Genomic DNA, 24,755 nt, shown 5'->3' on the forward strand with positions numbered 1-24,755 from the left:
AAAGCGAACTTTCGACTCCAAAGGAAACAGCTGCAATGGGTAGGCTTGGTATTTGTAAATAAATAATTTAAAGCCCCTTTTAGTCTGCCTCTCTGCTATCCACGGCTTCTGATTTAACAGCCCTACTAATAGATTGCCGAGCTTAAACTGGTTCGTTTCACCGGTAAAGTCCGGATTTTAAAATTGTATTTATAAAAACAAACTAACATTAACAGTTTTAGTCATTTGTCTGTGTTTTTTTTGCCATCGGTGACTTAACCAGCATTGTGTCTGGGGGAAGCAACTACAAATGCACTCTGTTTTCTGTCGTCGATTGATCCGGTCTGGTGAAATCCGACTTGAGCGTTGACGGTCTGTCACATTTCACGCTGACACCGAGCGAACACTGGGCTCACACACTCGCGTTCATACACTCTCACAGACAGGGCTCGCAATATTATCGACAGATCCGAGTTGGGAGTACAGTCGGGGAGAGCGCGTTGAAGGTAAGTTGTTAAAAAAAATACTCAGAGCAGGGGAAATAGACCCGGTTTCAGCGTTAGACACAGAGGCGGGGTCATTCCTTAAGATCCTGTTAATTTTAGCCGTGGTTCTTTCTTTGTAATTTTAGACCGGCCACTTTTAATGTTTCTCTCTGCGCTTTGCTGTTTGCTTCCATACAACCGGGAAAGCTCTACCGGCTCATCCCAACGCAGCGAAATCACACGAATAAGTTTATACACAACACCGTTTTGTTTTCTTACTATTAACCAAATATTTTAAAGCGCTTCGAGGCGTGGGTGGCTAGCTATGGGATTTTTCTCTGTGTTGGTCGGTAGAGGAGGAGGGGTTGGTATGGCTTGCCAAGCTAGCGAACGACATTACGCAGGCTGGCTAAACAAGTTTAAATGTGGGTTAAAGTGGCGAAAGTTGTTTTAAAGTCGGTTCGAGGATAATTGGGATTCCGAGAAAGCGAGCTGGTGTGGTAACACCGTAGTTATATAGTTAGAAGAAGCATCATAACGCCTTTACCACAGCGTGCTATGCGCACTAATGTTAGCATCGCCCCCAAACGCTAGCTTCCCGTCAGCTAGCGAGCCGTGGTCGTTGCTGTTGTGAAGTTAAAGCTGCTGGTGAGCCGGGAGAGGAATCGTATCCCTGTCACATTCTTATAGATTATTATTTTTTTAATTCCCAAACAGTATAATCGAGTGAAAACTTAAATATTTACAATATTCACAATGTAAGCTGATGAACCAGTTTATGAAATAGCAAAGTTCTAGTACCAAACTACCAGTTAACTCAAAATTACAACACACGTGCATGTCAAAAGAAACTGATGGCTTTGACTTGTTTGTGTAGGTAGTCCAGCTTGGTGAATGTTGTGATGTACAATGTTAACAGAGTACCTCACAACTCGATTTAACTCTTCCTAACTCATTTAATTTGTCATTTTAACAGTGTGTAAAAGCTGCTTCGTTGAGGGGAACGAGAGGAAAACGCAGGGAACAAAAAAGGAAAAGAAACGAAGGAAATCCCCCGAAAGGAAATGCCAATCGCAGCCGCTGGACAGCCAACGACTCAGGAGCCTCGAGTTTGCCCCCGGCTGCCCTCCACCCCGGAGCCTGTCCCTAAAGGGGCTGATTTATTCGACGAGGCGGGGGCGACAGAGTCTGCGGAGCGAATAGAGTACGGGGGCGCGGAGGGGGGCAGAGGACTCGGGGGCTATAGTTACAGCCAGAGCGGCGCGAGGGGCTTTGTACAGCCCGGATCTACCAACGGCTCTCCGCCGCAGTCCCCAGAAGCGTCCTCCTCTTTTCTTTTCCACCCCCTTCACCCCCACCAAATGACCATGGAACCTCCAAGGACTCGATCTCGCTCACGGTCTGGATATTATCAGTCGTGCGGTGTTGGAAATGGCAATGGAATGACCGGCAGCGCAGTTATGGTATCTAACCACCACCACCATCTCCACCACCATCATCATCAGCAGCAGCAGCAGCAACTACATCCACAGCAGCAGAACGGTGCCGCTTGCGCACCACTTGGAACTCACAGTATCCACTCGGAGAACCAGCAGCGAGCCCCAGGAAGTAACGCCTCTCCCGGCATTCAGAGGCTGTCTTCTGTTCCCGGAGCGCACCGCATCCCAGCAGCAGGTAAACGTCTCCACTTGTCATCGTCAATGGACGTGTATGTGGTTGTGTAGGTTTAGAACAAGAAGGAAAGGCGAGTCACACCTCCACTCAGACTTTTAATTTCACACTGTATGCGAGTTGAAGGGACATAAGCGGAGGTGTTCTAATACCTTTCTTTAGAAGCTAACAGAGAGAGGGAGGGGACTGCCCTGGGCTTGGCATGACTGTAGTGTCTGTGCATGTGTGAACACATTTGATGTATTTTAATTAGATGGGGTGTTTTATGTTCTTGCCACTTAGCTATACTGTGGATGTGATACACAGTTAGCACATACAGTAGGCAAATGAAAAACAGCAGCCTGTGCTGTGGGCTGGGGTAGCCTCAAGCCAGTTGAACTGCTGTGCATAGTTAGTTAACCAGACTGCATTTCTTTAGGCACTGTGGCATGTCTACTTTTAGTCAATTACACAAATATTGATGTAGCTAGGTAACAAGCCTTATAATGTGTACAGGCAAAACCTTTGACTAAACTATGTATGGTCTGTTCTTTTTCAAAGCTTCTTAGAGGGAAAATTGTAGCTAGATAACCCAACTTGTTGGACTGTAGTGTGAAGTTGTGAACAAGAGTTAAAATATCCTCATATATTACTCATATATTATGATATTGAATAGATGAATATTTAGTCAGCATTTACTGTTATAAATGCACATACACATACAAAAAAAAGTGCTTATGACAGAGAATCAGCTGAGCAAAGTGGTAAACAATCTTAGCCATGGCCTCTGTTTTAACAGGTATTTGGTTTCCGTCTGAGGTTGTATTCCGTTTCAAATGTTCTTTTCTTTTTTCTTTTATTTTTTATTCACAGCTACCTGGGTAACCTCTGCTGTGACATTTTTGCTCCATTGCAAAGCAAACTTGGTTAGAGTATGTGTGGACTGGTGTTGGGTGTTAAATACATGTGAGGGCACTCTCACACAACACAGTGAGTGCAGTGTTGTGAACTTCATAACATAGAAGCAGCACAGCTAGAGTTTCACACACACTGAGGCTATGGGAAAGTTTTCCTTTCAGTAAACCTAATAGCACACCTAACTGGCTTCACAGGTTTGAAAATGCTTCTGCAGTTGGTAGTATCCACGGGTGTTGTGGAAACATTTTACTAGTTATCATTATTATTATTATTATTTTAAAGAAACATTGTAACATTCTAAAACAGAATCCCCTTTTTATACAGACATTATGTAGTGGAACTTTTGCTTTATAAAGTTTTTATTTTGCAAATTAATTTGAGTCATTGACATTAAAATGTAAGGACTCTGGGAAAAGCAGGGTTTAGGTTTGGTCTCATTACAGCAGACAAATTACTCATACCGATTCTACCTCTTGGGATATGTCTAAGACCGCAGTCATTTCTCTCACTAAGCAACTCATATATGACAGACGGCCTAGTTTTTTTTTTTTTTTTTTTTTGTGGAGGTACTTACTTCTGCTCACCTCTTCGAAATATGTCCTCACTTGGGTACACCATCGAGATACACAGTGAAATGAAACTATTGAAGTCCATGGCTTGAGTTGCATATATAAGAGTAATAATGATGAAGATGATGATGATGACTTAAAAAAACAAAACAAAAAACTGTCACATTTTAAACAGTAGGTGTTTGCATATCTGTGTACACAAAAAACTGAGCAGGTCTTTAGAGAGACTGGATTTACCTGTTTGGAAGACTGAGAGCAAGAACACAGCTGAACCCACATAAACAAAGAGAGGCCTCTTTTGAACACTCAGTCATTAGGCTGTCAAAGCAGTGTGTGTGTTACTTGTATACCTTTGTGTTGAGTTCCAAGGAAATAAAGTTGTGTCTCTGTATGTTGTTCTTAGGAAGGAACGAAGAACCAAGACAAATTAATATGAATAAGAATAAAAATATAGACTAGTTTGCCAAGTCACAGTGTCTCACCAAACTGCTTCTAGTTATCTTCAGAGTTTATCGACCCACTGAGACTTGCTGCCTGTACTCTATCATAGTAGCTTCGCTGTGAAATGGATAGCTCAAATCAATGAATGGAATGACTTTATTGTATTTCCATCCAAATTGATTTTGATTTAGAGGAGGAGGACCTGGGTAGAAATTCTATAAATTTACCAACTTGTTGTTCAGACAAATTTCAACACAACCTGACACCCACAAAAGAACAGATACTCAGAAAGGCTACAGGTGGATGTACACATTTGTGTTTGTACTTTACTCTCTCCTGCATTTGTGTAGGTAGATGATGAGTCTAACAGTAGAACAAATGCACACATATAAAAGTTTCTTTCATTTAGTAGATACTGCAGTTTAAATATAATGTAAGTTATTGTTTTATTTCTATGTATTTTTAATTGAGTGCTGTTTACATTGTTAACTGCAGGAAGCAGGGGGTGGGGTGGGGGTGTACTTTTATAGTTAAACGTACTCCTACAAGAGTAAAGCAGCTGGCTAGCTGGACCTTTCCCACCACTACACACCTCTTATTAAACCCTCTTTCCATTCTCAGAATGGGATTTGCTTGCTGGGAGAGAGGAGGGATACTTAATCCATTCTTCCACTGCTAGTCACCTGCATTGGACATGAAAGATAATGATATCCTGTACTCTTCAGTCCCCTCCCTACTCTCCTCTCCTTTCCCCTTTTCTCCACTCATCTCCTCTACTCTCCTAGTCCCCCGTTGTAATTATTTTGCTCCCATTTTCCTCTTTATGTGTTGTTCTTTCATACTTGTTTCATATTGTACACAGTGCAAAGGGTATTTTCCTCTTTTTTTTTTATCTGTCATAAAGTTCACATGACTTTTTAGGAAATCATTATGTTTTCAGACTTAAGAGAGCTGATGTCTGCAAAACTAAGACTTGAGGTTGCAAAAGAGAAGCACAGAAAAGCTCTCAAAATGTTTAAGACTGCTGCCAATTGGTCCGAGTTGATAAAAACATCCTTTGTAGCAGCTGATATCTTACCCTGATTGCGACCCACCTCTGTCACAGTCTGTCCTGTTACTCACATTCACTTCTCCCTCCCGTCTGAATCAGTCAACCCTTTCTGTACCCCTCCGGTCCATTTTCTTTGGCTTCCTCCTTCACATTTGTCTAATGGAGGGATCGTTTTAATGGATTGCCCAAAGCAGCAGAGAGGCGGACAATCCTGCCACTCTACCTCTACCCCTCCACTCCACTCCTGTCCTCTCCATCCTTCTGTCTGTAACAGAAGTGGAAACATGCACTCTGTTTTTTTTGCTTTCCTTTGTCTTGTCGCCCAGGCAACCCCCTCTAGTTTGAAGAGAAACTCTTTCACTTGGATTGACCAAGTAGCAGGGGTTCCCTGCTACTCTGTCACTCCAAATAAACAACAAAGCAGTCACTTTGGTCAGCAAGAGAGGATCCTTGGAATAGGGGAAAGTGACCTTAAATTAGCTCAGAATCTAAGGGAAAGGGCTCTGATCTGGTTTGGAAAAAAGGTGCTTCTGAGACTGAGTGTAAGAGAGAATGCCAAAGGGTCACTTAACTCCTGAAGAAAGGTCAGTATGAGGAGAGAAGAAGGAAGCCAATGAGTGAGCAAAAACTGCAATAGCTGGTTAAAAAACAAGTCAGTGGTGGGAATTTGTAGTCGTAGGACTGCATTAAGCAAGTACAGTGAACGAGTTTTAGGAAGGTCAGTTGCAGGCAGGGGATGAGGAACGGGAAGATGATTAGGCTGAGGCCAGGCAGTGATAACAAAAGGAAGATGTGAACAAATATAAGGAAGAGGGCTGTTGAAGAAACGTAGCACGTCAGGGGTGCGGCCATAAGCAAAGCATAGACAGGAAGCATGTCTTTCTTGCACAAAGCAGTTGAGTGTGCAACCTGAGAGGAGGTGTGGATACTGAAAAAGTGTTGGAGGCATGAAGAGGCCAGAACAGTTGACTGAAGTCAAGACAAGCACTAACTTTGGGAATGTGGGTAAAGGTATGTGTCAGAAAGGAATGGATGGTGAGTGAATTAAGGAGGAGGATGGGAGGGAGGCATACTTTGCTCCTGGTGTTTGCATGTTGGCCTTCTGTTGCTTTCAGTTTAATTGCATATGTCCACTGGATGTACCTTTTTGTTATATCATGGCTGCAAGCCTGTGTTTCCCCTTTTGTTGCGAGAAATATCCTCTTTTGTAAAATTCTTTTCCTGCTCATGTAACCCTTTCTCAGTAAGCTGCTGGGAAATGGCATATTATGTCAAGTTGTACTTTTTAAGTACTATGATAGGGCCACCATTAACCCTTAGCCCAAGTATAAACCCAACCAACTTCATACAGAATAGAATAATCCTTTAATTGTCCTACAAGGGGAAATTTGGGTGTAATACAACTTCATGTATACAACTTCATGATTTATATTTTCTTATTCTCGCCTTTGGAAATTTCTTTTTAATCTCAAATAGCTTCTGTTGCAATTCTGTGCCTCAACAGTTGAGTATCCTTATCTTTGTTGATCATTTCAACACTACCCCTCAATGTGTCCTTCTCCCTTTCCACCTCTGTTTGTCTTTGTTTTCACTGCTTTAACCAAGACTGCTCATTTACATGAACTGAATATTTTAATCTGCATAGTTGTAGATTGAAGTAGTAAGTTTGCTTTGGATGTTTTGTAAAGTGTAACTGTAAGAAAACCCTTCCCACCCCCAAACCTCATGTGCAGGATAATCCACTTCTCTGCTGTCCACACATATGCTGAGTGTTTTCCAAACATTCATCATTTTGCCAACATATGGCTAAAAGGCTACATCCATTGAAAATTCAGCGCTTCATGGAGCTGTATTTTGGCAAACAGGAACTGTTTAAACATACTGTGCATACAGATGGGCAGCAGAGAGGTGGAACACGCTGTAGGGATGGTAGAGAAGAGTCATTAAGATATTTCAGTGAACTATAAGCTTCTGTCTGTGTTTGTTTTGATAGCCTTTCCTGCCACCTCTCAAGCTCTCAGGGGTGAAAAAAAACAACTTAAAAAATGGGAAATTGGGTTTTGTTTTTGGTATAAATATATATATATTAATTGCACTTAGGGTGTTTTATTGGTCAGAATGTGAAGATAATTTCATTTACTTATTTATTTACTCAGTATCTAGTTGGAGGTTTTTAGGGGGCTGTGAGATTTATACCTTCCAGCTTATGAAATAATATTACACTTTCTTTCTTTTCATTTGAGATAAAAGATGTCCAGGAGGCTTAGTTTCACTTAAGTTAGGGATTGGAGCAGATCCCAGCTCTAATAAGTAGAGAGCCAGGGTACACTCTTGATCCTGGCTTATAAATGATGCGTTAGTTGCCCCAAAGACAGAGAGCAAGCACATTTTATTAGTAGCTATTTCCAATGGGCTCCTCAGAATGTAGTTCAAATAGTTGAGAGCTCACTTTGTGGCACTAGTGTCAAAATTTATGATGGAAAGTAGAGAATTAAGACAGTTAGCACTCTCCTTTTCTGCCCATTACTTTCCTTGTCCTAATGCTGTTGCTCAGATGGCTTCTGTCTTTCACTGAGGGGAATGTGGAGAGGAAGACTGAAGACAGAAGGTAGAGTGAGAAAAGAAAACGAGTGTGAAAGAGCGGTTCGCTGTGTGCATTTTGTATTTTTATGAACTCGACTGACTTGGTGCGTCAGTGCACACGCCTTATTTACTTGCTGCCTGGGTGGGCTGGGAGCAGGAATGGGACTGTTAGAAACATGTGCATACAGACAGGATGACGTCACAGTCGAGCTAGAGACCAGCTTCATATCAGCCGCAACGCTATTGAGTTCTTAGACCACTATTTCTAACACATGCGCTTTCTTAAATCAATTATGAAATAAAACTCCTCTGCAAATATTTAAATTTTGAAATTTTTTGTGTCACAAATACATAATAGAAGAGCAGCATACTGGAGCGGTGTGACCAGGTTAATTTCCAGTGAGTCTCGTACCCTGCGAATGGACTCTCAACTCCACTGGATTGAACCTGGCGGTAGTACTGTCCTCTGTTCTGTGGATGTGGTTATATCGACATTATGGCTCCTGAACCAGTACTCAGAGTCGTGCGGGCTCTGTTTAGAAGAACAAGGGACACGGGGCAAGCTGGTATGAGTACAGGGAGTATTGGTGCTAGTTGGTTAGCAGAAAACTTTAAAAGCAAGAGCAAGAAAATTAATGGTTGTAATAGTTCAGGGAGACGGATTTAACAAAAAAGAAAAAAAGTGTAGTAGTGGAGCACCACTTTAGCTCAGTAGGTGAGCAGGCGACCACATGCCGCATGGAGTTCAGTGGCTTGGGTTTGAGTCTGACCTGTATTGTACTATAATGAAATGAAAGTCAGTTGCAAAGTATACTTCAGTGGGTGTTAAGATACCCAAATGGCAGAGCACAGTAAAGTTTCTGTGTGTCTGCAGATCCACATTTTGCCATTATGTTGAAAGATGCAGAAGGTCAAAACAATACCAGCCTCGTCATAAAGAATGTACTTTATACATTTACACATCCAGTTTTAAACATTTTGTCATGTCGGAAGAAGCCATAGGCCATTTCTTGGACTGTGCTCATGTGTAAACTTAGCCTGTATTTGAGCTCACGGAGACAGTACTGGGACAGGCATACTCACAAAAATACCAGACTTGCCTTTGACAGGAACTATGTTTACTAGCAATGTACTGGTTTAGAAAGTAGCTGCCATGAAATTAGTCACTTATTATTTAAGGTGAGCATGGAGAAACCTCCCCTTTAATTAAACAATGCAAAAAAATATCTGTGTGTTAAGCTGTATGTAATAAATATGAATAAACAATGTTGATTTTTGAATGGATTACATTAATATTTGAGCTCAGTGACTCTTAATTTGAAAGAAACATGCTTCTAAACTTTTTTGTTTTGGGGTTTTTTTTGTGGCTACTTGGGACTTTTGGTAAAACAAATACACACACACACACAACACACACACACACACACACACACACACACACAGACACACACACACACACACACAAAGGCATGCAAACTTCACCATGGCAAAAGTTTAAATCCAAAAACATTGAAAGATGCTTCAGCAAACACTATTTATTATACATACACGACATAATATTCTGATGTAGGCATGCAGAGATGAGGTTTCAAAAAAGAACATAGACGTGTGAGTTACTCACTGTTGCCCATATTCACAACAAGTTCGCACTCAAGTATGTTATGTGCAACCACCTGCACACGCTTGCAGACTGTGGGATGTAAATTTTCAGGCTTGAGAAGAAATGCAGGATGGAGGAGCAACCTCAAGGACTGCAGCAGAACACACAAAAAAAGATAATGAGAAAGATAATGAGGAAGGAAATGTAGGAGGACAATGAAGTGGGAGAACGGTAGAATCAGTCCCATTTCTATACGTGACACACTCTTTTGCCATGAAGCGCGTGTGAAGCAGGTAATGGTTGGGCAAGCGTTACATGCCCGCCTATTTTAAGCTTGGATATCAGCTTGTTACTTGACTGCTTTGCGCTAGGGTGTGAAGTGTGCTCTGACATGTGTTCAGGAGGCGGGGTGATGTGAGAGGTGTGTATATGCGTGTGTGTGTGTGATATACATATGTTCAGTTTTGCTTACTTTCTGTGAATGCTATGTAAATGGATACAAGTTCTGCAGCAAGCCTTCTGTGGCTGGTTGTTACTGTTGAGCTGGCGATTTGTTAAGTAAACCTTTTGCTTATCTATCATCTATCCTTTCATCTATCATTTCTGTTCACCCACTCTCTCCTGTGTTTTTCCATTTGGACATGAAACGGGACGATGTAGTTGAATAAAGATAGACGGTAAGAGAGAGGCTGATGGAGATCATGGATAGAGATGGTGCGATAGGGCAAGAAAAGGAAATGTGGGTGCCGTGCGATAAAGCTTCAGGAATATATGGGAGGGAGGCAGGCCGGCAGATAGGGAAATAGATCGGTGGCTGGGAGGGATGGTGATGAAGTGATGGAGAGTGTGAGGAGGAGGAGGATGTGTAAGGAGGGTGTCTGAGCTGAGTGCAGGGGGGGGGAGGGAGGGATGAGAAGGGGAGGGAGAGGTGAAGGAAATGGATAGAAATAGCTGATGCACTCTGAGGCTTACAGAAAATCAATAGCAGTCAAGAGGGGAAGCCACAACCCCCACCCTGTTCCCTCTCTCTGGCTCTTCTCTCTTTCTCTCTCTCCCTCCACTCGTTTTTCTTCCACTCCGTGTCTGTTCCTGTCTCCCTTTCCTCCTCAGTGGTCTCACCTTTTCATGCATGTTTCCAGCCCTGTCCTCTTCTTCTGCACCTCCCTTTTGCCCTCTTCTTGTCACCCACACTTCTCTCTCTTTCTCGTTCTCTCTCCTCCTTCACCCTCTCCTGCCAACATTGTTGTGCTGGTTTCGTGAAACAAACAACTAAAGTCGATGGCAATTTTCTGCAGCCACGGGGAAGGCGGGGCCTGCAAACTATTCATTCTCCACATAGTTACTTAAGCTGGCATTGCTTGCAATCATTTTTCCTTCATTTAGATAAGACCTTTTTAAATTTCACACAGCAGGAAATGGTTACTGCACACTCAGTTCATTTTTTAAAAGTTTTTTCAAAAGTTTGTTTTGTGACTTTCAAAGAGACAAGAGATGAATTGTGGTGCTCTAAAGCAGTACTTTGTGTCTTTAGTATTATGAGTCATAGTTTTTCATATCATCTGCTTTACATGGCAGATATTTAATTGTCAAAAAACCCCAATTCTCCATCATGATGCAGTCTGTTGACCTTATTATTCTAGCAACAAAATATCTTACTGTGTCCGACTTCCTCTTGTTCAGATAGCTATGCAAAATTCAGTTTTAAACACAAAATCACCTGAAAGTTAAGTTTAGAAAACTTTGCAGCCTATTGCTGTTTTCCCACATGTATGTAAATGTTACTTCACAAATACTGGTTCATTATGCTTTTAACCAGGTTAGCTGTTTTTCCAGCTAACCCTAGCCTCTTGTATTTGTACACTGACTGCTTCATTGGCCAGACTGCTTTTGTTTTAGTCCATGATATTATTATTCTCCAAAGATGCTCATTGTCACCAATTGACTACCAACGCTATCTTGGACTGGTGCTGTTTTACCCTGGAAAATTGCTGTGAGCTGGGAGGGCCACTCAAACCAGGCGAAGAACTGGTTCATGTGCTGCTGCAACAATCTCATTGAAGTCTCCACAGCAGAATAAGACTAACCATCACCAACTGTAGTCCAAAACAGTAAAGTTGGACTTTATCTATATCTTTATTTATAATGGGAGACTTACTTGAGTAGCAGCTGATTATATTACCCATTTCTTTGTCATAGACTTTTTACTTGGTGGGGCAAAGACAGTTCGACCCCACTGCTTCCTCACATGTCAAGGAAAGTTGGGGACTGCATTGGATTTGCGAAAATGACTGAAGACACGGAAAAGGTGATTCAAGAAGGTCACATCATTTGCAGAGTCCGTGGCTTGCCAATGAAGGTTCATGTGACAAAGTCCTTCGTACAGTAGTTCAGTGTCCATGAAATCCATTTTGTACTGTCTAAAACGTCCTAGATATTGTCGAAGAATTTGCCATTTCCTCGCACATTGTAATTCATACTGCAAATCCCACCATTCGGCTTTTCTCGGTGCCCTAACAGCAGAACCAAGATTGTGCACAGTCTGTTAGTCCAACAGTGAACACGATGTTACTGCAACATTTTAAACCTGCTCTGTAGCTTCTGTGTTGTGCTCTATAGAGTGACTCTAACTGAATGACTCGTTTCTGAGTCAATTTACAGGATTCTGACAATGTGCAAGTGAGACCACATTCAGGGAGGGAGCTGGATTTTTGCCTATTGTGATCAGTGAATGAGTGTTGCAGAGACGAGCCGCTATGCAGCCGGCGAGCTCCCTGAATACTTCACCAGTATTCCGTCCCAAATCATCTCAGTGGAAATAGCCTTTTAGCCTGGTTTTCACTACACTAATATAAGCTTTACTTACTTCAACCTTTTCAATCCATTTATTTGTCCTGCTCTAGGGATTGAAGTATGAAAGGAAATGCTTTTTAAGGACTGAGGAATTCAGTTGTGAAAACCTCACTCTGCCTCTTTCTGTCTCTTCCCCCCCTTTGTTGTCAGTCATAGCTTCTCTTCAAAGAGGCTGGCTGTAAGCAGGAAAAATCCCACAAACAAACAGCCGATAGGTGAAAAATTCTCTTTTTAAACACCTTTGTAATTTTTTTTTTGTGCATCTATTTCTTTTTACTTTTGATTCGTTCATTTTTATTGAAAAGGTAGTCTTGTCTGGAGTGCCCTTGGGAGTGCTTACCCTTGGTGTGTATACCACTGCCACCATCTGTGGTGAGGACGTCTCAGACGAGAGACGTCCCCACGACAAAGGAAAAATAAAAGCCAGAATAAATAGGAAAGACAATAAAAAGATGAAAGGATTGTTGAAAAACAAAAGAGTAAAAGTCTTAGCTGTGATGGAAGCGGCGGTATCATCAGAAAGCTTCTCTAATCCAGGATTACTGTGTTTATTTTGTGTGTGTGTGTTTTTGCATGTGTGCCTACATCTACTGCCTCTGATGTGAGACAAGAGTATGCCATATGTGTTTCAGTCACTTTTTTGCCGTACACACGGTCAGCAAGCGTTCTCACAAACAAACATGTTGTCATTGTTTTTTGCTGCTGTGTATAAAGCCTTAAGTTGGGTTAGAATAATAACAACAAAGGGATTAAATGGAGATAATACAGAGGTCTCCAAACAATGATGGCTATAATGTCAATAACGCCAAAAGGTATTCCTTTTATGTTGTAGTTTATATTGTAAAATGATACACAATACACCGCAGAAAAAAAATAACTTTCATGGCCGTGTACATAAGAAAAACTGATGCCTATTTGCGTTGTATTTTTAGGGAAATGAGCTGCTTCTGTATTTTTGGATGAGAAATACATAGAGAAACTTTTTAGCCTGGCCTGATAATGGTTGTTCAAATACAATTTTGTTAAACTTACCAAGCGCAGATGATGGTGATTTCTGGGCAATTTAAGACTTTTTGCTGTAGTTTTTTTGCATCCAAGAGGGTCTGAGTGGGGAAAAAGAGTCGTAGGAGTGTAGAGATGGCTTAGTAAGGATGTCTGAGTGCCCTCCATTTGTTGTGACCATGCAGGGGCATCAATTGTGACCTTCAAATGGACTTGAAAGTGGTATAATAAGGAAAAACTACTCATTTCGAAAGGTTTGTAGCAAGCCTTACATGTTCTTTCCTTCTTTGTACAGGAGCCTCTGGCGGGTCCTACCACTGCCACCCAGACCATGCGTATGGAGAGGAGAGCGATAAGGTAAGAAAGACATTTATTAAAGTTTTCACAGAATTTCTGGAAAATGGAAAAACTTTTAAAATGTACTGGTTTAATGACCCCTCTCCCAGAGATGAAGCTTTAGCTCTGAGAAGTGCTTGATGGTGTTTAGTATTCAGCAGCAGGCAATGAGGCTTCTTGTGTAGACATTTGCCTCCAATTGCCTCCTTGAGAAACTCAAACAGCAGTGCCTCTGCTTTACATTTCATAAATGCCAAAGTATGTTAAGAGGTGGTACATAACTGTATGCACATTATACATCTGTGAGAGAGGACTGCAGATTGTTGTTTAAGTTTATTCTTTACAAATAGTTAGGCTGTCATCGTTTCATGTATTTGTTGTTTACTTTTGTGTAATGAAGCATACCATACCATGCTTTTGAATAACCAGCTGATGTCCAGTTGTTTACAGCAGATTAATCTGATTACTGGATATTGCATTTAGCCGCTTTCCGTTATTTGCAGTGTTTTCACTAAAAAACAGTTTCCCTTTTCTGCTAAGGGTGCGTATCCTTTTTGTTTCAGAAACTATATGTTTGCGTCACCAGTTTAAAAAAACAAAACAAAAACCTTGTGTGTTTGTGTGTGTGCTACTGATAATATTTCAGTATACAAGTGTACTTGAGTAAATGATAGTCATCATCACAAGTGAAGTTGTGTGTTAAAAGCTAACAGATGAAGTGGAAAACGGGTAAAAAAAGGAGGAGAGGCGAGACAGGATGCTGAGGAAGGTGTTGCAGAAAGCTTGGAGGAAAAGAGGGGAGGGAGAGAGGCGAGGCCAAAAACAGGGAGGGGGTATTGCTAATGATTTCACCTCCAGCTGTGGAACTTGGTTGGAGTGAGAGAAGCGAAAGGAGGGGAAGGAAGGGAGGAACAGTGGCAGAGGAAACAAAATGGGCTTTGAAATCTTGTTGATGGAAAGAAAATAAGTGGGGGAGGGAGAAGTGTTTGAGTGCTAGCGGGAGCATGTCTGCAAAATATTAATGAATCTGTAAAAGCAAATGACCATATTTGCTCAGTGTGCAAATTCGTGAACAGACTCTCATGGCAGGAAAGAGAAACCCGGTCTCTATTGTATTTTTTTTAGGTTTGTATTTTCATGCAGTCTCTGGGCCTCTCTTTTATTTTGGTTCTCAGCAAAGACAGTGAAGCCATAACAGCTGTTGGCCAGAGTTGCTATGCGTATGTGGGTGAGAGTGGATACATGCATACCCCAAATGTAGACATGGTGAAAGAGAATGTGGAAGGGTGTGTCTGCACTTCTGCTTCAGGATGTCTGTCCACTCTGGTCTGTGAACATGCTGTGGATGCTGTGAGAAGGAATATGAGGGTGTGTGAGCCATAGATGGATTCACAGTTTGTCACAGTGTGTCAGTTTGTTTGTGTCAGAATGTGTTCTTCTCATATTTTCTAGCTTTAGTTTTTGAACAGATGTGTGTGTCTGTGTATAAGTTCACAAGTTTGGGCACTCAATTAGAACATGAGGGCACATTATAACACATTGCTTTAGGACACACACACACACACACACACACACACACACACACACACACACACACACACACACACACACACACACACACTCCTTTGTCTGGCAGTGCTCCCCTCCCTCTAACGTGGGTAGACAGGCCCATCAAACTTTCATAGTAATGGGCAATAGTCTGCATTTGTTAAGATGTGTATGTCCTGTCTAAGAACCTTTTTTGGCCTCATGTTTTAAGCAAGGGTCTTGGACAGGGCAGGCAGACAGGGAAAAAGCAGGGGGCACATGAAGAGGCGATCATAGATTGGTCTAGATTATCTGATGGAAGGAAAGGGGGGATGGTAGGAGGTTATTCGGAAGGGTGGGGAGTAGAGGAGACTGGCTTAGATATGAAAATGGGCACAGTAGATGTCCCTAGGGTTTTGGGGTTGGGGCGAGGCTGGTAGAGAGGTTGTGGGGTGTTGGGTTGGAAGAGAGGAGCTTAGTGTCTTAGAGTGGGGTGGGGGTGGACCACTAGTGCCCTCCATCCAATGCTGTAATGGGTGTATTGTAGTATCTTCTGCTAGTTTTGATAAAATGAAATGGAGAAAAGCTTATTTTTCATTTCTTATGTAACAAATAACCTATCTTCACTGTTTCACTCCGATTCCAACTTGAACTTCAACATATGTTGTGTTGCGTCTCCCGAAAGAATCTGCTGACTTTTAAATGTGATTAAAAATGTGTTTCAAAAGCAAAGCAGTGGGAATAAGTTTAATTTGTTAATGTGTACTTCATATATGCCAAGTGTCCATCCTAAAAAAGAAAAAAGAATTTAAAAACACAGATTTTAGTTTCGAAAACAGTCTGGGATTATGTTTTTAGCCTGGACAGCAGGCAGAAAAGACCTACGTTTCTGTTTGAGCTTTGTTTGCTAATTAAATTGGGTCAAAACATTATAGCTAGGCATTTCATCCTTCTTGTGTGGGCATTTTTTCCCCCCATTGCCATTTCTTCCTGTAGCGATTTATGATGCTTATGGTGCTGCTTTAATAGATTGTCATATTTGCTTTGCGACTCCTCATCTTTGGTCCAGGTCCTTTCTTCTTGTACCTTTGCTTTTCGTTCATTGTAGTTTTTTCTATAAGCCAAAATCCCTTTTGTCTTGTTTACAGTGTCACAATCATGCCCAGCATGCATGTGTGTCGTCATTTTAATATGCCTTCATAGCCTTGTTAGTACAGACAAGAGATTATTTGTAAAACTCTAAAACACTGCTTGTATGTACAGAGATTTGTTTTAAAATGAAAACATATTTGTGTGACTGAAGTCTTAGTCCTCTCGTCATGTCAAGGCTCATATTTTTATTTGTTTAGTTTGTTTCGAGTTCGCCTGTTTGACGAAAGAAAATTTCATACTTTGAAGATAAACTGAATTCATTACAGCACCGAATACGAGATGTGTTCTAGAAAACGGCTTACAGAGTAGTAAGAATACAAAAACAAGACTGAAGCAAAAGCCATCTCAAAGCGCCTTGTCCATTTTATTCATGTATTTATTTTTCAAAATGTTTGGTTCATTCCACCTTACCTGTTGAAGAAAACCCTTAAAAATAGAGATCTGAATGAATTTTAACAGGGGATAAGGCAGGAAAGGATTTGCTCAGCTATCACATGGCTTCAAAAGAAGTTACAACATACTTGCTTGTATTCTGTTTATCTTGGACCCAAATGATAAGGTGTATGGTGAGTCACATAACATATAAAAAATTGAAGAGGCACACCCAAATCCACATTTTTTTCACTCATTTGGGGCCCTGATTCTCTCACATTGCTCTAGCCCTTTTGATTGGACAGATTCAAATACCAAAGTCACACTCATTTCTGTATTTCTATTTTTTATTTATTTTTTCATCAAATATCCTTCCTTCTTTCCAGTCCGCTGATATAATATTGCACATGCAATACTAAAGAAAGCCATAGTTAGTGTTGGGGCTGGGCAGAATAGAAAATTTTGATATATTGGTACCAGTTTATGTAATATTCAAGAAATTACTATTCTAAATAACAAATATGCTTAATGGGGAGATTACACAGGTTACCATCTACATGTGATTTAAATTGACTGCATTTGAACATGACGGTGTGCACAAGTTTACTCTAGCCTGGCTTCTAGCTGCTAACCAGCTTTTACTGTACAGACCAGCCCTCCAGTGATGAAAGGCAAAAACACTGTTGTAAACACTGTTGTAAACACTGCTGTAACTAAGGATGGTAAAGAACCAACTTTACCAGGCCTGCACACTATTTCATAAAAATTTACTGGCATTTAAATGGTGCTTTTCTAGTCTTATTGATTATAGAAGATGCATTCACACACACATAAAGACAAGATGTTAGTTTATTAAATTTTAATGAAATTTGCAGATTGTTTCGGTGGAGTTTAATAAACTCAGCCGTCTGCTCCTTGCTATCTAAAATATAACAGGACACCGGAGTATATTCTCGAGCATCTCACACTTCTGATAATCAGCTGTCTGCTTGACGTTTATTCAGCTTTGTAAAAACTATAACTTTAATCTCAGCCAAACCGATTTACTCAGGAACAAATACAATACTGAAAAAAGCCAAACAATAACATTTTTAAGTTATGTAAGTGACTTATATATCATGTTTAACCTGAGTAGCAAAAGACGGCGGTGGGTTTGAAAACGATTTGCCAGGAGTCCGGTGTTCCCACCGGCTCTAGTGAACCTTGAACCCCTGGCTAGCTATCGTAACAGACGTCTCCGAAAACGTCGGAGCGCTTTTGAAAATATGTGGTGTCTTGATAAACTGAGCAGATATTTGAGGTTTACACAGCTACATTCTCACCTGAAAATATGTTATACGTTTATTTTGTGACACAGAAAGTATAACAAGAGTAATATTAAAACTAACTAGCTGCCGCCATTGTTGGAAAGTGAGCTGGGCCGTGCTATGAATTCTGGGATAGGTTGGGCCACGAAGTATACACCCGGACCCATCCTTCAAATCTGGGGAAATGAAGGGCTCATTTGTCGGAGTCTTCAAATTTGGACAGTCTTCGTCGTGTCGCTGTAACGTAATCGGCCTACAAATGCGGGCACAAGAGGATGCGGTTCCTGACACAGCTACGATACCGGACACCGCTTCTCCTTCTTCGGGGTTTAACGGCAGCTGGCATCCTTGTATATGCAGTGCTGCCATCTTCTGTTTCAGTCTGTTATTACACCCCTAAATCCTACTACTTATTCCTGCGTCTTTTGGGACCTTACAAAGCTTCAAACGACGCGTCGACTATTAAATTAGTCGTCGACGATTTTGATAGTCGACGTAATCGTGACTAGTCGACGTAATCGTGGCAGCCCTAATGCAGACTAGGAGTCGAATCACCAACATTCTGATTAATGAAAGGGAGCTGACCAATAAACTGTTGTTTTTTAAAGGTATTTGTATTTATGTTCAAACTATTTAAGTTCAAAACTGCGGCCTGCATCACCATTTCTGTTAAACATATGGAGATGTATGGAGATGACTCTTTTGTTATTCTTGTTGCCTGGTAGTAGTTATTGTTTGCCTTTCCCATAAACTTGTCAAGCCCAGGTCACATTCAATATTATGGGCAAGCCATTAGTGTATACTCTGTTTGGGCCTGCAGTCAGAATACATTTTGAACATTTTTTTTTTCTTTCTCGAACAGCAGAGTTTGCCTCTAAAGAACTTCAGAAGCTATTGTTCTTTATAGGCTGTAGAACTCAAACGGTGGCAGCTGCCCATGTGTGAATGTGAATTTGCGCATGTCTGCAGGCGTTTCCATAACTGTGTGTGTGTGTGTGTGTGTGAGTTTCTGCAGTCTGCTCTCCAGCTGTTTCCTGTTAGCTATCACACTGCTCTCAAGGTTGCTGAGCTGTGTATGTGTGTGTCTGTGTGTATGTGTGCTAAAAAGTCACAGCCGCTGAGTCATTTTTATCACACTTTAACAACGTGTCTCTCCCACGAAGAGGGGAGCTGGAAGCAGGGATCAAATAAGTAGAAAGGGGGGGAGCATTGAGAGGGTAACTATGGGGAAGTAAGTGTGTGTGTGTATGTGTGTGTGTGGTGTTTCTTAAAGAATCCATGTGTTCTTCAGAGCACAGCAAAGGTCCTCGTAAAAGAGTGACTAAGAACTGACACATGGATATGTGTGTGTTCTTGCCTCACCAAGTGCTAAGCGTGCGAGTCACTGTTTGACAGTAAGTGAAGTGACTCACAGATGAGTTGGTAGGATTGAAGCGGTGTATAACTTATTAGTCAGTCTAAACCTGGATGACTAATAAACTGAGCTATGTCTCTGTTTTTGTGTATGTATCGTTGACTTTTTTTGACTTCGCAAGAAAGAATTTGTCAAGCTATCCAATTTAGGGAGTGTTCTCGTAATTCGCACATGGGCTTGTGAGTGCTTGTTTTGTTTGCATTTCCTCGCGCCAAGAGGAAGTGACTTTCAACCCTCAGGGCCTTCGAGAGCTGGTGGTGTAATATGCTTTCTTTCACAGATGCACGCATGCAAAGTATGTAAGCTCGCATGGAATATACAGGAAGTACCGTTAGTCACAAAGGAACATAATGTCTAATGTGATGGTATGGATTGTAGGCTAGAGGGACTGAAAAGCATGGTGAAATTGATTTATTTGATATGAGTTCCATGGGTCACTGACCACAATATCCATTCCCTCTCTCCTCTTCTCCCCTCTCCCCTCTCCTCCTCCGTGTTTCACCCCTCCCTCTACAGAGTGAGGAAAGCCCCAGTCCAAAGCGCCAGAGGCTGTCCAGTCAGTCCGTCTTGGAACAGCTAACCTCATCTGCACCCCCACCATCCACCCCTTCTCCTCCCATCCGCCCCTGGGAATCAGGACCCCAAAGTCGGAGACAGTCTCATCCTCACTCACATTACCACCAGGAGAGATGCCTCACTCCAGCCCGGCACAGACGCAGGTAAGGTGGCAGTTTCCAGATTTTTATTTATTTATTTTTTTTTTTACCACTTCCACTATTATAACTTACCTCAGGGTCTGTGATATAAAATTGTTATTTATCCCTTTTTTAGTCCACCAGCAAGACGTCAGCGTGGCCGTCTCTCCAGACCCTCTCGCCACCTGCCTCCTCATCACCACCCCCCCACCCAAGGCCCCATATCTCGTCTGTCACCATCCGAGCTCCAGGATGAAAACTACCACCACAACCCCCATCCATCCACTTCGCAGACATACCCAACACACACTCCCAGCGCCTACAGTCAGCCTCCTACGTCTGGGGGTGGAGGAGTAGGTTCAGAGGAACCTCGAGCTTTCCATCCCCCCAGCCTATCATCGCGACTACTGCACCCGGCCACTCACCACCATCACCACCACCATCATCAGCAACAGCATCATTCAACGCAACAGCAACAAGGAGCCATGGTAATGGATTTGCATGAACAGGTCAGTCTGCAAATATTTTATTTTCTGTGGAAAATGATAGAAAGCTGCGTATGTGTGTGTGTGTGAGAGAGAGAGGCTGTACTTCAACTTTGGTGTGATTTCTCATCAGCTGCAGCAGGGCACTGTACCTGTCTCCTACACGGTGACCCCAGTCCCTACTCACGGTCTCACAGCGCCTTTGTGTAGCAGTCAGCATCTTCCACCTACCTGCTCCTCACAACAACAGGTCCCTGCCTGCAGCGTGGTCTTCAGCACTGGACAACACTACCACCCGGTGAGAGGCATAAAACAGTGTAAAAGTTAGTAGGAGTGTGTGGGTTTCTTTGTTGATTTGAAAAATAAAACACTTTGTTCTGTGCAGTTTCTTTAAAAGAAAACTAAAGTGAGCAACAAAAGTGTGCCAAAACCTTTCCTGTTTGAGGAAACTAGTTAGTTTTCTCAGTTGTGGCTGCCACCTTGTGGTGAGACTACATATTACAGTGACCCCCATTTTATTTCTCTCTTCTCTTCCACTCTCTTCCAGATGATACAGGCATGTTCAGTGCAACATTTGCCGGTGCCCTATGCCTTTCCCTCACTGCTATCCAGTGATCCTCAGTTCCTGCTTCACCCTCCACCTCACATGTCTCACCACCCGCCCCACCTCGCCACACCCGGACAGTTCCTGCCTTTCCAGACACAACAGCCGCGTTCGGTACGTGATCAGCTTTACTGGCAATGACCTATATCGCTGTGTGCAATACATGCAGTGACTTATATCCGGTTTTATAAAGACTTTAAACAGTGTCAGTGCTAGTCAAACACAGGTGTGTTATTTGCCCAAAGTTGCTGTTGCTGTTTGTTATACTAAAGGTTGAATACAAGAAATGTTGCCAAAACTAGACCAGTATATTTGTTTAATTTGTCCAAGTGTTTTATTTAGCTACAGATGAGAAGTTATAGAGTAAATTGGTGTTCTTTTCTGTTTCTTATTCCACATTACAAGACGTGTACATTTTATTTTTTTCTTCAAGTTACAAATATTAAGATTTTACATGTTACATGTCTTAATGTGTCTCTTTAAGAGTAGTTGAATTATTGGAGTTACAACTTTTAATATTAATTAAACAGTCAAGCCATCAGTTATAAATTGTGTTATTAAAATATGCTGTTTTGTGATTTTGCTGAAATCTCCAAAGAAAAAAAAATAGGACAGCAAACATGTCTAACCCACCATAACGCCTGGCATGCTTTCGTCATTTAATCACAGCCCTTACAGAGGATTGAAAATGAGGTTGAGCTTCTGGGAGAGCAGCTTTCAGTGGGTGGAGGTTTCAGCTATGCCCACCATCACCATCACCACCATCACCACCAGCCGCCCTCTGCTCTGGCGCCTTCAACACCGCTCCAGTTCCTTTCACACCACGACCCCCTGTCACAGGAGCTTTTTACAGTGGTGAGTAGATTTGTCAAATCAGATGTTCATTTATGTTACAATGTAGGATTTTTGTAACATGAAATTTTTAACCATAGTGTAATACATTTTTTCCATCTCTTTTGCTGTGTCTTAGCCCTATCCTCACTTTATGCCTCGGCGATTCACAAGCCGGCGTTACCGTTCTCAACAGGCAGTACCCCCGTCTCCCTACCACCCCAGCTTCCTGCCTTACTTCTTGTAAGTTCCTTCTTAAAAAAAATTCTGTTGGAACTACGTGGCTGAATTTGCAAGAGATTTGAGTGTACCTCAGGATGGTAATGAATGCAGTGTATTAAACTTCTTCATGCTCTTCATCCACCACAGGTCCGTGCTTCCTATGCCTCCAAATGTGGCCCCTGCTATCAGTCTAGAACTGGATGTGGATGATGGAGAGGTGGAGAACTACGAGGTAGAACAAACTGCTGTCGAGCTGTCACATTTTTCATTTTGTTTGAAAATACTGCATCGTAGAATCAAGCGACAGTTAATATGATGACTGTTTTTTTTGTAAACATGTCCTTTATCTTCGAAATCTTCAGGCCCTGTTGAACCTCGCAGAGCGTCTGGGAGAGGCCAAGCCCAGAGGTCTAACTAAAGCAGATATAGAACAGCTTCCATCATACAGGTTCAACCCCAACAACCATCAATCTGAGCAAACACTGTGAGTACCTTTTTTGCGTGGATTTTCTTTTGTTTTGTGAGCAGTTGCAGGTGTTTGCGCAATTTAAAATGTTAGCCCAAGACCATGTGTAAAAGAAGCTCCTAACATTTGTCTTTCAGGTGTGTGGTGTGCATGTGTGACTTCGAGTCACGCCAGCTTCTGAGAGTATTACCCTGTAATCATGAGTTCCACACAAAGTGTGTAGACAAGTGGCTTAAGGTGAGTGATGACATTCTTTTATTAGGATAACGGTAATAAATTCCACTGAGGTTGTGAAGCTCAGGCAGAGCAGTCATGGCACAGCAAATAACTGACAACTGAACTTCCAAAAAGATATTGCCTCACTCGTGTTTATATCTAGCAGCCTGCATTCTCCTGACATGTAAATCACTTCAGTAAACAGAAAAATTACACACTTTATTTGCTGTGCTGTTTGTATTTGGTACATTAATAATTTAGGTTCTTTATTTAATTTTTTCCCAGGCTAACAGGACCTGTCCTATCTGTCGAGCCGATGCCTCTGAGGTACAACGGGACTCTGAGTGACCTCCTATAAATATCCACAATCCCTGACTCCCTGTTGGATGCACCAACCAATCAGTGAACTTCCTTACCCCTTTACCACAAGCCTTTGCTTACACATAACTGGGACCAGTGCTCATTAATCCTTCACTCTATCCCACCAGACACTGAATGGTAATTCTCACCTGGGATCAGCATTTATAGAAGTGTGGAGACTTTTTGCTGACTCGTGCTTACTTCATCACTGGACTTCATAGGCCTTCCGTTTTTGGACTATTAGACCCTGCTACCCTGCCTTCTTCTGATGGTTAACGCTCACTATAAATGGCCTTTAAAAACACACCCACGACACAGTGTCATGTGCAGGTGGACATATATGTACGTATTTAAAAAAAAAAATGGCATTATGAACCCTTCTGAATTGTGAACTGTTAAGTTCTGGTAGTGGAGAGAAGAACAGGCTTATTTGAAAACCACCTGTATAGTTGTACTAACAAACACTGAGGGGGGAAATTGGCAGTCCAAAGATTATATTTTCGTTATTGTTCTTCTGGTTATAATTAAGCAGTCCCATTTTTGGTGTGCAGAGACTGACCTTTTTAACTAGACTCATTATAATTGTGCAGCAGAATGAGCCAGTTTAATTTCTCTGTGTGTATTCTTGCATTCCTTGGTTTCTGAGCAGTCTGTATAGGGTGAAACAAAGATACTGTACACTGTGTGACAAAGAGTGAGCTACTTTGGAACAGTGAAAAAATACACTTTATTTTCTCTATCCGAGTGTCTGTGCGCGAGTGTTTTTTCAGCAGTGTGAGCCTTTTCACTTGTGGGGATGTGAGTTTTACACCTCCTGTAGAATTTATGCAGCCTATGTGGTACAGTGCATTTACTTCCTAAATTGTTTCCACTCTACTTCAGATTGATTTAGACCCAGTGAAGGTCAAGGGTAACTTCAGATCTTCACAACCAAGGTTCTTGGGAAGCTGACAGTGCGTCTTTCTTTTTTAAACCACACATTAGACCTTTGAATCTACATCTGTTCCTTCTTCTCTAAAACAAGTATAGGTTTAGTTTTTTCCCCTTAAAAAACAGAAAATATATTTATCAACATCTCAACATGCTCAGTAAGCTCCTCCTCCAAGACATATTTGATAAATATGGTTGAATTAATTAAAACTCAACAATTTCATCAATCCTCAGTATATTATAATTTTAATGGGAATATGGTATTTAAAATGTGACTGTCTGTTTTTGGTACCTTTCTATACTTTTGGCAGGTAGCGATTCCAGTGTTTTCCCCATCACTCACGGGGAAGAAGTTTAAAGAGTCTTATAAGGTCACCGTTAAATCTACTTTGGTTCACTGGTGGATTTTTCACTTCAGCACTTTAATATGTAGATTTATGACCTATACACACTCTTTTCTAAGAAAAAGAAGCATTAATGCATAAAAAAATACAGATGTTCTTCAAACATCATTTTCCAGTATTTACTACACCCTCAATATATCAGTTCTTTCAAATTCCCACAGTTTATTTCCAAAGGTGTTCATTCTCGGTATCTTAATAATGATCATCAGTCATGATATAACTAATAAACCTCAAGCACAAATCAGGCTTTCAAATGTAAATCCCGAATGGTCAATATTTTTAAGATGACAAGCTAACATGGGCCAT

General features: G+C 41.6%; 1 protein-coding gene across 2 annotated transcripts; it reads left to right on the plus strand.

Annotated features, from left to right (window-relative positions):
- Positions 1-353: 353 nt before the first annotated feature.
- rnf38 (ring finger protein 38) lies at positions 354-24,754 on the plus strand. 2 transcript variants are annotated; one of them, XM_040004453.1, is made up of 13 exons: positions 354-485; positions 1,441-2,138; positions 13,424-13,485; positions 19,753-19,955; positions 20,068-20,440; positions 20,550-20,714; positions 20,964-21,134; positions 21,690-21,875; positions 21,991-22,094; positions 22,221-22,305; positions 22,436-22,557; positions 22,677-22,776; positions 23,041-24,754. In XM_040004453.1, the coding sequence occupies exons 2-13, from the start codon at positions 1,529-1,531 to the stop codon at positions 23,101-23,103; spliced, it is 2,244 nt and encodes a 747-aa protein (XP_039860387.1). In that variant the 5' UTR covers positions 354-485; positions 1,441-1,528; the 3' UTR covers positions 23,104-24,754. The 2 variants fall into 2 exon arrangements, with proteins under 2 accessions (XP_039860387.1, XP_039860388.1); XM_040004454.1 differs by lacking the exon at positions 354-485 and having other exon boundaries at positions 2,019-7,701.
- The last annotated feature ends 1 nt before the right edge of the window (position 24,755 follows it).

This window comes from Simochromis diagramma, unplaced genomic scaffold, assembly GCF_900408965.1.
Source record: "Simochromis diagramma unplaced genomic scaffold, fSimDia1.1 OVJJ01000487.1, whole genome shotgun sequence".
Taxonomy (NCBI): domain Eukaryota; kingdom Metazoa; phylum Chordata; class Actinopteri; order Cichliformes; family Cichlidae; genus Simochromis; species Simochromis diagramma.